Source organism: Sinohyriopsis cumingii, chromosome 1 (genome assembly GCF_028554795.1).
Source record: "Sinohyriopsis cumingii isolate HCF-2022 chromosome 1, ASM2855479v2, whole genome shotgun sequence".
Taxonomy (NCBI): domain Eukaryota; kingdom Metazoa; phylum Mollusca; class Bivalvia; order Unionida; family Unionidae; genus Sinohyriopsis; species Sinohyriopsis cumingii.
The window spans coordinates 190,923,905-190,939,650 of NC_142961.1; the positions used below are offsets into that span (position 1 = coordinate 190,923,905).

At 35.6% G+C, this 15,746-nt stretch overlaps 1 protein-coding gene across 5 annotated transcripts in view; it reads right to left on the bottom strand.

Moving 5' to 3' along the window:
• The window catches only part of LOC149808578 (uncharacterized), a 69,192-nt gene that overhangs the window by 22,704 nt on the left and 30,742 nt on the right, over positions 1-15,746 (bottom strand). For 4 of the 5 annotated variants that reach the window (XM_089979462.1, XM_089979471.1, XM_089979479.1 and 1 more), the window contains exon 3: positions 1,675-1,695. The exons of the other annotated variant lie outside the window; for it this stretch is intronic. In XM_089979462.1, the coding sequence (XP_089835588.1) occupies positions 1,675-1,695 (21 nt within the window). The remainder of the gene's footprint in view (positions 1-1,674; positions 1,696-15,746) is intronic. 5 annotated transcript variants of the gene reach the window in all.

Genomic DNA, 15,746 nt, shown 5'->3' on the forward strand with positions numbered 1-15,746 from the left:
CCGTTATGCATTATTTTTTGTTGTTTACCGCAAGATAATTTTTTTTCAGCTAATAAAACGAATATACCAGGATCTTATTTTTTTTATAAATATGAGCACGAATGTTTATCAAGCTATTTCTGTCCGCCCCGCCCCTCCCCCCCCCCCCCGAATATTAATTAATAAATGGTTTGTCCCTTATTGATTCGTTAAGATTTTATCAATAGGCTAAAATAAATAATATAAAAAATACTCAGTTTACAAATTAACAATAAATGTCATTTTAATACACTTGAAGTTTTGTTACCTGACGATGACAATTACCTCCCCTGCATTATCTAATAATTATCTTTTCCCTCCAAAATACGATAAGCATACAGATGGACAAAGAGCTTTGTCGATAACACACCGTACAAGGGGCTGCCGTATCAAACCAGGTATTGACAGGGTGTTTCTGATGCACATAAATAACATATAGTATGGACATAAGCACTGCAAAGAAAAAGACTTATATTCACTACCACTTATATTTCACTAAGAATGGATCAGCCGCGTTTAGCTTTTTCCCAAACTTTCCCTTTTCTTTTTTGTTTTGCTTTTCCAGAAGTTACAGTGTACTGATATGCTTAAGCCACATTTACATATTTTCAACCAAAAAAGAGAGTGTAAGATGTATAATAAAAAGGTAGTTTTACATTGAATAGTAAAATATGGGTTCTAGTGTACTTGTCGACGTCGATGGCATCTAGTCCAATGCAGGTTTTCCAATCAACATCGACTTTATATAACATACATCCATACTGTATTGTTTAATGTAAAATAACTGTATAATATGATACAAACCAGATGTAGTAATTAACATAGCAAGCAAGAATATGTGCTCGTCTAACATTGCATTGGGAAGGAACACGGGATTTGCAACCCCTATTTTCATTTCAATGAAGAACAAAATCTACCATTACCAAGAGTGACACCTAATCCAAACACTTTGACTAAAAGCAAAATACCGAGATGCTGAGACACAGAAGAAAAGTAAAAGAAAACGTCGGAAATGTGATTAGGATAGATTCATCTAAATCCGTTATACCGACAACATCTCAATCACACAGTTAAATGGAGCTCATCACCTGCGCAGAAATCCCTTGGACACACAGAATAATTTCCTGATCTGAAGTGTTGTCACATAATTTTGCAGCTACATTATTTATGAGGGAGTTCCGTAAATTACAACCAATAACGTCGTTTGATAGATACAGATCTTGGACACATTTTGTGAAATTACCATTTTGCTCGATAGCTTGCCGTATTATGTCATTTAAAAACCACGGTGAAAACAGCTGACACTTTCAAAGTGGATATAACAAAAAATCTGATTGGTCGAAGTAAAACCACCTTAGCTGACTTGACGGTACGCACGGATATTTCCTCCCTGTATGCCAAGGGTTCGTCTGCAGGTGTTTAGCTTCATAGAAACCATGACTACTGAAGAAGATCTGACAGCAGAAGAAAGTTTCCTACCACCCCTAGATAACGCACAACAATGAAAATGGAAACACACACATACACACAGATATATATATATATATATATATATATATATATATATATATATATATATATATATATATATATATATATATATATATATATATATATATATATATGAAACCTATGTAATAAAGACCATTTTCTTACCTCAGGGTAGAATTTGTCCACCTAGATGGTTGATTTAAAAAAATGGATGAAATTAATTTCATTTTTAGAAAGTAGGGACGTCCATAGAAAGGAAAACGTTTTGGCTTCCATTTTAAATAATCTATACATTTCCGATAAATGTATTCAAACTCTTACAGTACTAAGACAGAACGGTAGAACACTCGTTGGTGGAAATAAGCAAATGTTTAATACCCACACGTAGAAGATGACGGAGTATGACTAACACTTTGATAAGAATGCATGCCCCAAAAAGAAATTACTTTAACATGATTCAGCAGTGGCAATTAGGGAGTTTAGGGTCAAGAAGCATGTTAGTGCAATGCCTTTTGGAATTGAACCACAAATATGCTCGCATTTGGAAAGTGGCAACATTATGGAAAACACAAGGATATAGAAGTTGAATGCAGCATTTGATAGATACTCCCCTCCCACCCCACCCGACGAAACCGATTTGTCATTTCCGTCTCCATGACTTTCATCACTCTAATATTAACAGTACATGCAGGTCAATCATATTTATTTTCTTGTTATGGTTAATGTCAATCTAAATTGCAACCACGATACTGAGTTGAATCTGAATCAAGAATGATTAAGATGATTTATGGATACGTCAAGAATCTCGACGTGCACTTCGAGTTTCTTTGATTTCTTCCTCGACCAGCTAGAACCAGGATTCTGACACTGCGTCGAATAGTCGAACACAAGCATAGTCCAGCCTGAGAGACAAATACAGATCTTCTTTGACATAAACACGTCATGTTCACTGAAGATGAGACAATCAACATGAAAAGAATGTTGAAACCTAAAATATAACAGACTTACCGCCATCCTAGCATACTTTTCAATGGCATATATTCCATTTGTATCTACATTTCGAGGCGAGTATTATATACGAACGATCACTGTGCCAAGTCTTTATTTCATACAAGCTGACAGACTACAGATTAACCTGATTTACTTCAAGATGACTCAATTCGAGTCTATTACGAGAATCAGGTAAACATAATAGATGTACGTTAATAGATCGGACAGTTACAATAAATATGATGAATCTGAAAGGGACCTTTTCCATTGTGACATGTTTTTGATAAGAGCTTCATATTTCAACCCTTATAGTACCAATTTGTAACTGGTCTGTTATACAAGAGAATAAACCATCAATTCGCTAAATTTGCCATTTGGACCAATTTGAAATGACTTAGGACTCAAGCCCGGGTTTCATAAAAATCTCAAAATCTTGTCTTCAAATGAAGACTTTACATCGTCTTGCGTATGATACATCAGACAATACCCATATTTCTGTCTGAGATAGATTTAATGGAAAGGACACAAAATCGTACTTCAGTTTAAAAATAAAACATGACCTTTAAATCTTTCAAAAATGTCTTTTAGGAAATCCTCAATCTTGAGGAAATTCTCGATAATTTTCTCAGCGATAAACAAGACTGCTTTAAGAAACATCAAAGATTCAATTAGTGCATTGCAACACCTGGCGCATACTGAATGTTTTGTGGAGAAAAAAATTGCAACTAACTAAGCAAAAGGAAAAATATTCAAAATTCTACATTTTGGGGAGAAAAAATCCTGAGATGATTAGTGATAATTACCCCAGATCACTAAGTGTAAGTTAAGAATGGTGACCGTCTCGAGAAGAGAAGTAGCAATGGATATCTTGATAATTCGTAAGTTTCCACTATATTTATCAAGATAAACATGTGTTGTTTACTTGGCCATCAAGTTCATAGAATTATTTTTCAAACATTGGCAATAATCTAAAAAAAATGAGTTACTGTTTGTTTACTTTGCGTGTACACACGGATGTAAAGTTTTGCCAGTAAAAGTCACTATTAATACTTTGTAATGCAGGTTGATGAATCTAGTGCACTAGTTAAAGCTGTCCTAAAAAAGACAAGGACTTTAACGCTACTGCGTCCTGGCACATCTAGGGTGAATATATAACTTTGAGATCAATTATATAAACTATCATGGGTTGGAATGATCGATAGATAACGACAATCGGGTGAACGTGCATAAATGAGTGAATTGATAAGTAATTCAGATATTTAAAATGAATTTTTATCATGGGTAATTCAAAATTGTGTCTCGACAAAAACATGTAGTTTTCAATTTGTCACCACAGGCACTCCATAAACCTTTTCTGTGTAGCAAAACGTATGTTTTTGTTTGTGCTTCAAAGATTAATAAAAAAGAAAACTAAACTCCAGATGTATGTGCAGAACTTCATTTGCTCCGCCATAAATACTTGCAAACTCTTTGCAATAGATCTATTGAAAACCAGGTACTGATTTCTTTTTGTAACTGATCATTAAACTTGGTCAATATTTGATGATTAATTACCTTTCTAACGATGCCAACAATCCGCATTTTAAAAAGTGTAATTCAACACCCGTACCTTACGAGTGTCCGCTTCTAAATCTATACGTTTTGGATTCGAATCCAGGTCATAGGAATATGTAAAAGTGGCCTTAAACACTGGGGACTATATCAAATTCTCATTATACGTTTATCTTTCAGCCTCCCTGTTCCTGCGTCCCTCCGTATATCAAATAACAACATCTAATGACGCATATAGTCGGTGATATTCACATATCTTGGTCGTTGTCTACACGTTACTGGTCGACTCACGACATGTCGCATTAAGAAGGATATGTTGAGACATTGGGAATGCTAATAACAAAGACACCATTGTAGAAGCTGATGTCACAAGAAATGAACTACGATGAAGATGCACTCTGTTTCAATTATGCATCGGTTGGCATAGACAAACACTCTGTGAAGCTTTGATTCACTTTACAAAATCCTGAGTAGATGTTGTGGTAATTATCTTGAATGTTAATGGAAACATTTAAACTTTAAATCTGTGCTCTCCCACCCCCACCCCGCTCTCGTTTCTTTGTAGTTGGGCAGGTCAGATGCGTATTCCCTTGAATTTAGAAGGCATTAATGTATTCATTCGATCAGTTGTCAAATTTGCCTTCCACAAAATAGTCAATATGTTGTGTGATTATTGCATGAACATGGCAACAACATTGGTTAGATTGGAGGCGGTGACAGTCGAAAAGCATTAGAGTGGCTCGTTTGTAAATAAATTCTTAAATTCTAACATTTTGTAAAGGCGTTTCTTTTGTTCCACCTACACCACTTGAACCAATTCACAAATAATACACAACAGCCTATATATGACGCCATATACCCATAAGACAGTTTTCTGTCAAAAAGACCCCATATTTTTCTAAGATATTAAGTATATGACAGTGTACATCCTAGTGAGATGCAAGTATGTGAGCATTAAATATTTGACATAGAAATTGCAGGAAACAGGAAAGGGGGTGGGGGCTGGGATCTTTTGAAAAACACATTCTAAGCTCTCAATTAGCAAGACCCGATTCATAGGAAAATGAAAACATTTCATATCCATTATATTACTTGGGAAAAAAAATTATCTTGAGCTGAAAGAAAAAAAAAAAAAATATATATATATATATATATATATATATATATATATATATATATATATATATATATATATATATATCCTGGATTGAAGCCACACACACACACACACACACACACACACTAAATGGTCTGTCCCATATTAACAAATATTCAGCATAATAAATTCAAAGCTCCATTCTACAGTGAGAAAGCATTCATTCACTAAGCAATTCATACGACAGTATATTATTTACGCCTGATTGATTCAACTTGCATGAAACTGATTCGTATAATTCCTCTCTAATTCCTCTCTAATTTTTGTGCAAATTAAAGCATACGGCTAAATAGCAATAAGTTAAAACAAAATATAAAATTACAACCAGTCGCTTACCCTCGCAGACATCTTGCTACAGCTATTGACGTTGTACACTGGCGAAAAATGTCGCTATACTCGACTTAGTACACTAGCATATTCCTTAAGATCAAGTCCTCTTCAAAAGTGTTTATTTTCTAATCGATGGAAATTTGTTTAGAACCGCCTTTCTTTCACGTTTACACCATTATCGATGGCTAATGTCTTTATTTCATATGCTGCCGGGCGTTCTTAACCCTTTTGATTCTAAAGGATCACATTACAGACCACCATGCCAAAATAAAAGTAGTGCTACAGTTTTGTCAATTATCAATGAATGTTGGTTATGCTTTCCAAAAAGGACAGATTATGGGATTCCAGAATAATTTCAAGAAAACCCTTTTTATAATGCAACTATCAAATCAATGACGTCATTGCAGAATTGTCGTAGAAACTGTGAAGCGCTCTTAGCAGATATCTTGAAACCACAAATATTGACTGTTGGCCATTTTGTAATGAACGGCTTTTGACACGATCAAGTGGATAACAACATAAAAGTCGTGCTTTACCAACAATTGTCTTTGAATTGTCTTGTCGAAAACTACACGTTTCATTAATTACGTATGAAACCCTAATACCACAGCGTGCAAGAGAAGGTTCACCAAGGGGTCAAAAAAGGTAACCAGTCTATTATATTTTTCATTTCTGCGCAAGAAGAGACCTATGTACAATTTTTACTGTAAAAACAACGTTATCGCGCACTAGACTTCGGGTCTGGGCTGCGGAGAGGATTGGTAGGTCCTAGGAAAAATTATCCAGTGAGCCCCGATGAAATACAAATTGTGACAGCGATGCCCCCACCCCCCACCCCACCTGATGTGAGCCCCCTGAATTGTATTCTAGTGGTCCTACCGTGTCCACGGCCCTGCTTTATTTGATTTTGTTTGTTTATTTTTGTTTTATTTATACAAAAGAAATCGCCAGTTTCTTAACCAGTGTCACAGATTCGCCTATATTTTTCTATGCTTTAATGGCGTTGAATATTGTTTCTATTTAGAAGGAATATATTATTAGAAAAAGACAACCACGCACAAATAAAATCATCATCTTTTTCCATCCAGCACATTTACATTTAAATATTTCTTTTCATTTTGCTCATTACTCACCGCCTAAAATCACTACTAAAACAACGAAATATCCGAGATATAATTTACGGTTACTCCAGTTTACATACAATAGCAGATGGTGACACGGCTCATACATTTGTAGGTCGATATAAATAGATACCCAGCATCATCAGTCAACTTTAAGCCAACAAACCGAACCATAAAACATGTTTAAGCTTTGATTCTATTAGAAACAGTTATGCAATCTGTCGCAATTTCAACGCTTTTTATGTTTGTTGTTTGTTTGTCTAGATTTTTGTACTTGCCTCAGTTTGAGTCAAAAGCGCTGAGCTAGTGAGAGACTAGCTTTGCACTGTTCGTTGTCAGTTTATTGCATTTATCTTAATCAATCCCTGATACACGCGATCCCCTGCTGGATCCAGTGGACTCGAAAGGACTGTTATTCGCCATTTTATTTGCATTCATAATATAATAATTTTGCGCAAAAGTCACAAAATTAAAAATTAAAAGGTCCCAAATGTAAAATGTTCATGTGCGACCACCATAAAGTCTGCCTTAATAAAGAAAAGTTTTCAAATAACTATAATATTGTATAATCGCTATATTTGCTTTTGCAAAGCAAGGGGTTGGGAATTTAATCAATTTCAGCTGAATAAACTGATACCGTTATTTTAAATACATCTGTATAAAAAAAAATGTTTAACAAATTGTTTGATTGACTTTGCTTTGTTCATTTGAATGGGCGAAGTGTCGTTATGCGGGTAACAAACGTTGATAAGACACATACAAGGAGAAAAATATAAATATAAATGTTAGCGTTACATATCATTAGCTACGAACACTTACTGAATATACTGATATCATTATGGTCCGACTGCACAGATCCAGATCTGCCGTTGCATAACGCGCTGGAAAATCCGGATCTATACAGTTTGTGAGGAGTAATCAGTACAACTAGCGATATAGACCATAATCTACCAGCACATGATGTGACGGCATATATAGGTCTATGTTGTTTTATAATTGGACCTGACGATAAGCGAAGTAAGGACAGCAAACTAGAGTGGACAAAAAATTATGAAGACTGCTTATGGTGTGAAACCTAGTTTAGCCAATGTCAAAACCACAGTCAGGCTTTTTTAGAACATTGTATGTTGTTGTTGTTGTTGTTGTTGTTGTTGTTATAGGGTTTAACGCCATTTTTCAGCACAAGATAGGCTATACATGGCGGCCAGTATTAATGGTGGAGGAAGAACCAGGGAAAACCCCGGAAAGAACCACCGACCCACGAGAAGCTACCGGCAAGCTTTCTCACATATCCACATTGGCCGAGCCCGAGACTGAACATTGTACGTAAATATTTCTAAAAGATATTGAGAAACATTTATGGACAACTATTGTTTATAGTTATAAAGTGCTAAATAGTTCGATTCAATAATGGGTTCACATTGAAGGCTATCAAACAATATAGTATTTTATTTCCAGCTAGGTTTGTGCCATCTAGTGAGTCGAAAAATAACAAATACGAGTAACTTTTTTCTTTGTCATGGTCAATATTACCAATAGGTAGGTAAACACTGGTACTTTCTTTTATTTACTAACCACATACGTGAATAACTTTCCAGATCTGACTAGAGATAGCTACTGGATTGAAAGCTTGTAGAGGCCCATGTTATAAAGGCTTAAAAACATGTTCATACTGGTAATAAAAAGATAATGGCAATTGCTGGAGCGTAAGGAAGGCACCAATTTAAAAAATAAAAGCTCAAACAACGGACACTTTATTGGGAAAGCCGACAAAAGGAGAGAGTCAAAAGTTTCATGCAATAAATGACAATATAAACTACACTATGAATCGCGTGAGAAATAAAGCAACATTAAATGCCACAGCGTTTGCCACATTAGAGACATTTATGCACGCATAGTAGGTCCAGGGCCGGCGCTACCACATAGGCAAACTTGTAACAGATTAAAGAAAGATTTTATACCACAATATTTACATGAATATCCACTATATCAGGGCCGACAAAGGGGGGGGGGGGGCAACGGAAATATATCCCCGGGGCCCGGGCCGAACAACGCTTTTTAATTTTATAAAATAAAAATTTTGCTTAAACAAGAACAAGGAGAGGCCCGGGTGTTTCTTACCCCAGGGTCCTGGATCGCTCTCTACGGCCCTGAATGCACTGATCTCCACTCTGGCCCCCATGACACAAGAAACGAATTAATTCGAGAAAAACCGTTATATTTTAATTTTATTGGATAGTTAAAAACTGTCAAATCACAACTTGTTCCGGTGTGAGTCAGACAAATAAAAGACAAATAATCATGTGGGGAAAAAATAGCGGAGAGAGTGCTTGGAGAATAGATAGAAAAACTAATTGCAAAACCGATCGGGTCTATGTAAAGGGACCCAACGCCTAATTAGCCGTGTGAGCGCCGAACGACCAACTTGCTCATGCCACATTTTACGTAAAGACAAACTCGCCGATTTAATTTATTGAAAGTTCGCGTGCTATGTAGAAATGTTGCCAAAAACTCGTCGAACCTAAGAAATTTTTTTTATATTTATTCAAGAAATTACGTATTCATGTGTATATTTTCATTAACTGTAACGATCAATAACTAATAAAAAAGAACAAAACCACAGTACGTTAAAGTATAAAACATGCTAATGATGTCACTACTCCTTCCACTATATTAAAAAGTTCAGTATAGCTTGGTTTAAAAGCCATATTAGCATCAATTAATTTAGCCGAACGAACTAAACTGACATGAGAAAGACATGGTTCTTTCCAATTTTAAGGGACTTACTGGGGGAATTATCAAGACGTAAACAAAAGACAACTTAGAAGAAATAATATGAACAATGTCGCATGAAATGGCTAACTATTCAATAATTACATATGCATCCAAGTTAACGGATATGCATATTGTTGTTTATACAGCGTTTAAATAACAGTTCAGGTTTAATTTAATACACGGAAACGCATTTTACAAGCAATTCGACGAATATCGTGTAAAAGTGAGTATTGCGAATCTATAGTCTTATAATAAGTTATATAAAATACCAAAACCGAAAAACGTTTGTAAAATTTAAGAAATTACGTTATTGCGAATTAGCCCACCCGCCCACCCACCCCTCAATATATAAAGAATTTCTAACACAAGTCCTGATGAATAAAGTTCTAAATAAACTTTAGTCTTATTTCAAATAATTTACAACGCTGAAGCTGTTGATGCGCCTGTAATGGTATGCAGTCACTAATGTAATAATGTACCAATGACCTGAATAGTAATGATGTGCCAGCAGTCTTTAGATGAATCACAATAATACCATCCAGGAAGTCTTTGTGTTACGACTCTATGGTCACAAACTAAGTAACAGAAAGAAATAAAACTAACAAGTTTTGTAAAACTTAACAAATAATTTAATTATTAAAGTTATAAATCAAAACGTGAGAGGAGCTTAATGTGTTATGAAGTGAATCCAAAATAATCATGATAAACTTTAAAGAAAGTACAAAACATTGAAAAGTTCCATATAAATTTCAAAACCGGAATGTTAATGTACTGGTCCGCCAAGAATCGTGTCGTTGTCACGATGGTGTTGTTCAGAATTCCTTTGAATAAATCACAAGAGTTCTAAAAGATTATTATAGTCCAAATAATGAGCACTTTCAATTTCCCCTGAACAGTGCAAACAAATATTTTTTCCCCTCTCAATTAATACCCAATTACAATATAAAACACGTATGCATACTTGCAACAGGAGCACAAGAAATATGGATGACTAAAATCGGAATGTAATTGCCCAGTTCTTTCCTTACAAAACACCGTTATCGCGACTATAGTTCACAATATACTCTACGTGACGGATCTTATTACTAAGTTGGCCTCAAACATGCATTCTCATCTGAAATAGCCCAGCCAATGGGAACGAACTGAATTCTTCTAGAATCATCTTAGCCCCATCAAGCTAATGAGAAATAAGCCGAAGTCGTCATAAAGGCTATTATCAATATTTGTTATCAACACAAACGTAAGCATATCGTTATGGATCCTATTCAATGTTTACTCTGTTACCAGACTCAGGTCACGTAGGCAAAATCTATCGAAAGATATTCCGTGCAATTTACAACGATGAATACATTTTTTAAACAATCTTGTACCAGGATTTTTAAAAGAAAATATAGATCTCCATAAAACTTGTTTGTGTTCACTATAATTCCAAATTAATACCTCTGTCCAAGAAAATTAATATAGAGCAGTTAGTAATTCCAGAGCATAATACATAATTTAACCGAAGTCAAAATCTGAATACAATAAATACAAATTATTTCTGATCAATTGTTATAGAGTATATAGCTTCAGACATGCACCTCTAAAAAGACTGTTAGCTCCACTTGGTAATTTTCACTTTCTGAACTTCAAAAGAAAATTAAAAGTAAAACTAGCCGATAACTTTTTAAACTTTTTATATAGTTTATAATACGTTGATTGCACTGTCAAAAGTTGGTATTATCTAATAAGCCAAAATTCATTTTACTCTAGTAAAAATTGCTAAAGTTAGTGTACTTTGGACGTACTTTAGACTCATTCATCGAGCACAATGAAGTAGCCATTTTATCAGCTATCTGCTTTAGATAGTGCATAGTTTACATAAATACATGCCGCTCCGGTGGCCTAGTGGTAGAGCGTCCGTCTCGGATGCGGGAGGTTGCGGGTTCGAAACCCGGCCGAGTCATACCAAGGACTTTTAAAAATGATACTAACAGCTGCCTCGCTTGGCGCTCAGCATTAAGAGGTTAGTGTTAGGACTGGTCGGTCTGGTGTCAGGATAATGTGACTGGGTGGGACATCATGCTATATGTCTGCGGCATGATTCCCCAGTGCTAAACATCACTATAAACTGTCACACTGACATCGTAGCGATATGACTGAACAATTGTTAAAGCTACGTTAAAAATCTAAATCACGTACACACACTTACACACATAACTACAGGATATAAACAAATTGTAGTCACAGTACATAAAAGCAGGATAGATATAGGCCAACAGGCTCTCCATTGTGCAAGTTGTCAATGCACACAGCTTCATCTTATACCGGTCCCTCTCTCAGGAGTGCATACCAACTTATAGCACTACCTATGGTTGAAAACGACCTTCGGCAGTATTGCTTTTCGGCAAGATCCCGCTCTTGCAGTGCTCTATTAGCCATTTAATGTTCGACATTTGTCATTTTGGAAATATCATGTCTGCGACTTGTCTATTCGTGGAACTTTGTCATGTACGCAAGCTAAGCAACGGACCAATCAGAATGAGCCAATATGACACAGTGCCTGAATCTGTTTTCTTTGGTTGTGTTTGGTATTCATCGTCGGAGCAACACGTGGAAAGCTGTAGCGTGCCAAGGAAAGTATAACAAAGCAAGGTCACATCACCGTAGCCGATATCGGCTGATGCGATTGTGAAACTCGAACTCGCACTCTTCTAATCAAGAGTCAACTCTTTAACATCTAACCATTGTGATTTATACAAGAGTGCAAATTAATCAAATCAAGCAGTCTCTCCAACCACATTGTCAACTTGACAATAGTCGTTGGCAATAAAGTACTGAGTTGCACATTTTTCTAAACATGCATCCGAAATTATATAGACAGAAATGCGCACGTGTCACAGCTCAGACATCGAGGAATAGCATCCGAAATTATATATGCAGAAATGCGCACATGTCACATCTCAGAAAGCGAGCAATAGCATCAGTAATTATGAAGGCAGAAATGTGCACGTGTCACAGCTCAGAGAGTGAGGAATAGCATCCGTAATTAAGAAGACAGAAATGTGCACGTGTCACAGCTCAGAGAGTGAGGAATAGCATCCGTAATTATGAAGACAGAAATGTGCACGTGTCACAGCTCAGAGAGTGAGGAATAGCATCCGTAATTATGAAGGCAGAAATGTGCACGTGTCACAGCTTAGAGAGTGAGGAATAGCATCCGTAATTATGAAGACAGAAATGTGCACGTGTCACAGCTCAGAGAGCGAGGAATAGCATCCGAAATTAAGAGGGCAGAAATGCGCATGTGTCAGAGCTCAGACAGCGAGGAATAGGACTAACATGCAGTGCTGAGGTAATTCCATATCAACGGTGAACTTGTCTGCAGTTAACTTTTCAGTGATCCATAGGAACAGCGCATGAGCAGTGAATGAATAACTATTGTCCTCGATCTGCTAATTTCGTGGAATTAAGAATCTCGTCTTCGATAATTTCATTTACATTGGTACCTGACAAATTACCCACGATACCTTTAGTACTAGCATTTGAAAATGAAGTCATTTACTAACGTTAGAAGTGTTAATTTTAAAAAAAATTATCTTACATACTTAACAGCAAAGTTACAAAAATATCTGTATTGTAAATAAAAGCATTCTGAGATGGTGAAATGTTTTGTAATTTTTGGGATAAAAAATTAAAAGGCTGGGAATTGATTACGCAAGCTTATTCCAGGCACTTTGACCTTATATTTTGTTCTTGTAGTTTTTATCTGCGTAAACCAAGAAAAGAGATTAGTATTCATGTAACCTATTTTAGTTCATATATTATTTAATTTAAATCAGGTCACAGTGACATCTATGCATCTTTATTACATACTTATTCCGTAATCCTTTGATTGTAAAGTAACAGGAAACATTGGAAAGTAACATGAAAAAAGGGAAAGAAACACGAAACTTAAGAAAGTAACAGGAAACATTTGCGAATACTAATGGACCACTTGCCCACGAGATATCGCTTAAATGTTAACAAATTGTTCTAAATTAAGATGCCAATACCTCTACTGCTGCGTGTCTGCAAACAGAAGTGAAAACAAATATATTGGCGGAACTGATAAGAGTGTCAGCTAGTCTCTGACAAATTAGTAATCGCAAAAAGTACACTGATGTAGTCAGTCACGACTTTGTATATACCGTGTATGTTCGATGTCTTGAAAGTTTCAGGAAAAGTTATCTTTCAAAGAATCAAAGATAATGTAATTTGCGAAAGTGTCCATATCTCTCAAACCCCGTCCCCATGGAATAGATCAAAGTGATCAATCTTATAATCATCCTCAGACCGGCCCAAATCATATTCCAAATTATGAAGTCGGTATCTAAAACATTGAAAGGAAGAGCTGTGAGAAACAGACACGTACGCGCACCCGGAAATGCAGGTTCATATAAAGCTCTTCTGAAAGCATACAGATTGAAATAAATTTCCGTCTTCTTGGCTGAAATGAAAAGATTTTTGGAGACTGTTTCCTGTATTATACTTATCCATTGCCTATAGACATAAAGGTTAAACTATATTTTGATATCGCAGATATCAGTAATCGATCCTGAGCATAACATTCTCAGTTCGCAAGTAATGTATTTGGGTCAAATTATTGATTTTCTTTTTTTTTTAAATGTAACCAAATCTTTCCCTATGTTATGTACATCTGGTGTTTACGCTATAAATAGACAGATTCTTCGTACTCATGGCCAATGTTAGGCTTCTGTGCGGGTCGATTTTTTTGTTCTAAACACAATAGACAAAAAAAGAATTTATGGTCGGTCAAAAAATCCAGTCGACCTTCCAGTCCTGGTGAAGATAAAATGATTTTCCTGTACCAACGAGTACATTTTTTTTTGTCTGTATATTTAAATTTACAGACGTACTTACAACTAAAAGATCGATAACACTGATTGAGTTAGTAAACAGAAAGTACTTAAACTTAGTTCAGAATGGTCGATAACATTGCAATGTTCATATTGATTTTAAACACTATTACAAACAAACTAATGTATAGATCAATGCGCTTTCTCTCTGCTCGTGATTGCAGAACAATTCATTGACATATGCTTCTAATTACAACAAATGATAAGTTGCAAGACTGAACACACGAAATAGTTTGTGTTTGCTGCCAGGCAATCTAGGAACTGTGGGTAAGACTCAACCAACATTATATCAATCGACAAGACTCGATCGGCTCACATTCTGTTGCCAAAAAATGGAAAATAACGAAAAAAATATCTGACAAATGTTACAAGTTCACATGACATTAACGTGCATATTGAAATCGAAACAAACTAACAACTTTAAAAAAAAATATAAAAAAAACATAACGTTTTCTAAACATTAACTCACAAAGCACTGAAACCATGTTTACGCTCAAGTGGAGCGGTGTACATTGGTGCAATACCATACGTCATCAGTTTACACTGTTACGGTAAACACTAGTGTTACAGCTGGTTAATTAAATCGTAATACGTAAAAACAATATTAAATGGCCCCAACCAGGGACCTGAACCAGTGGTAGGAGTAGATAAATTTAGCGTGTGATGATGTTACATTCCAATCCATACGTAAACTGGATTTTTAAATTTAAGTGAAGAATTTTCTTTTATAAAAACCAACAACAACAAAAAAATTAATAACTCAACAAACTGTATACCGGTTATAATTCATAATCACACAATTCCACCCAAAGACAAAAACCAAGGACGTGTACATTGGTGACAGATGGGGGATACGTAACTTTCTTTTGAGTAAATATAAATATTTAACTAATAAAGTTGAAGTTGAAACATTGTGTTGTCACTTAATTTCGATTTACAGTGATTATTAAGCAAAGTCCGATTATCCATTGTTTTCAAACACGATCGTGCTTCTAACAAAAAGTTTATTACTATATTTAATCTTTTTAAAAAATAAAATGTGTGGCGTGTTTGGTTGAGTATTACATGTATACAGGTATACAGGTATTGCAGGTATACAATACTGTATGGATGACACATGGCACAGTCATGTCAGTTCAGACACTGACAATCTCCATGTTTTCTGTAGAAAGCTAATAATAAAAAGGTTGTTTGTTGTTGTTGGTGGTGGTGGTTTAACGCCATTTTCAGCACTTGATTGGTTATACAAGGCGGTCAGTATATCTTGTGGATGATGAACCATTAACAAAAACAGGGAAGAACCACCGACTCAGAGGAAGCTACTGACAATCTTTCTCACGTACCCACATTGGCTGAGCCCTAGATTCGAACCGTGGCGACAAGGGTAGTATCGCCAGTGTGGCGATATAATTGTTC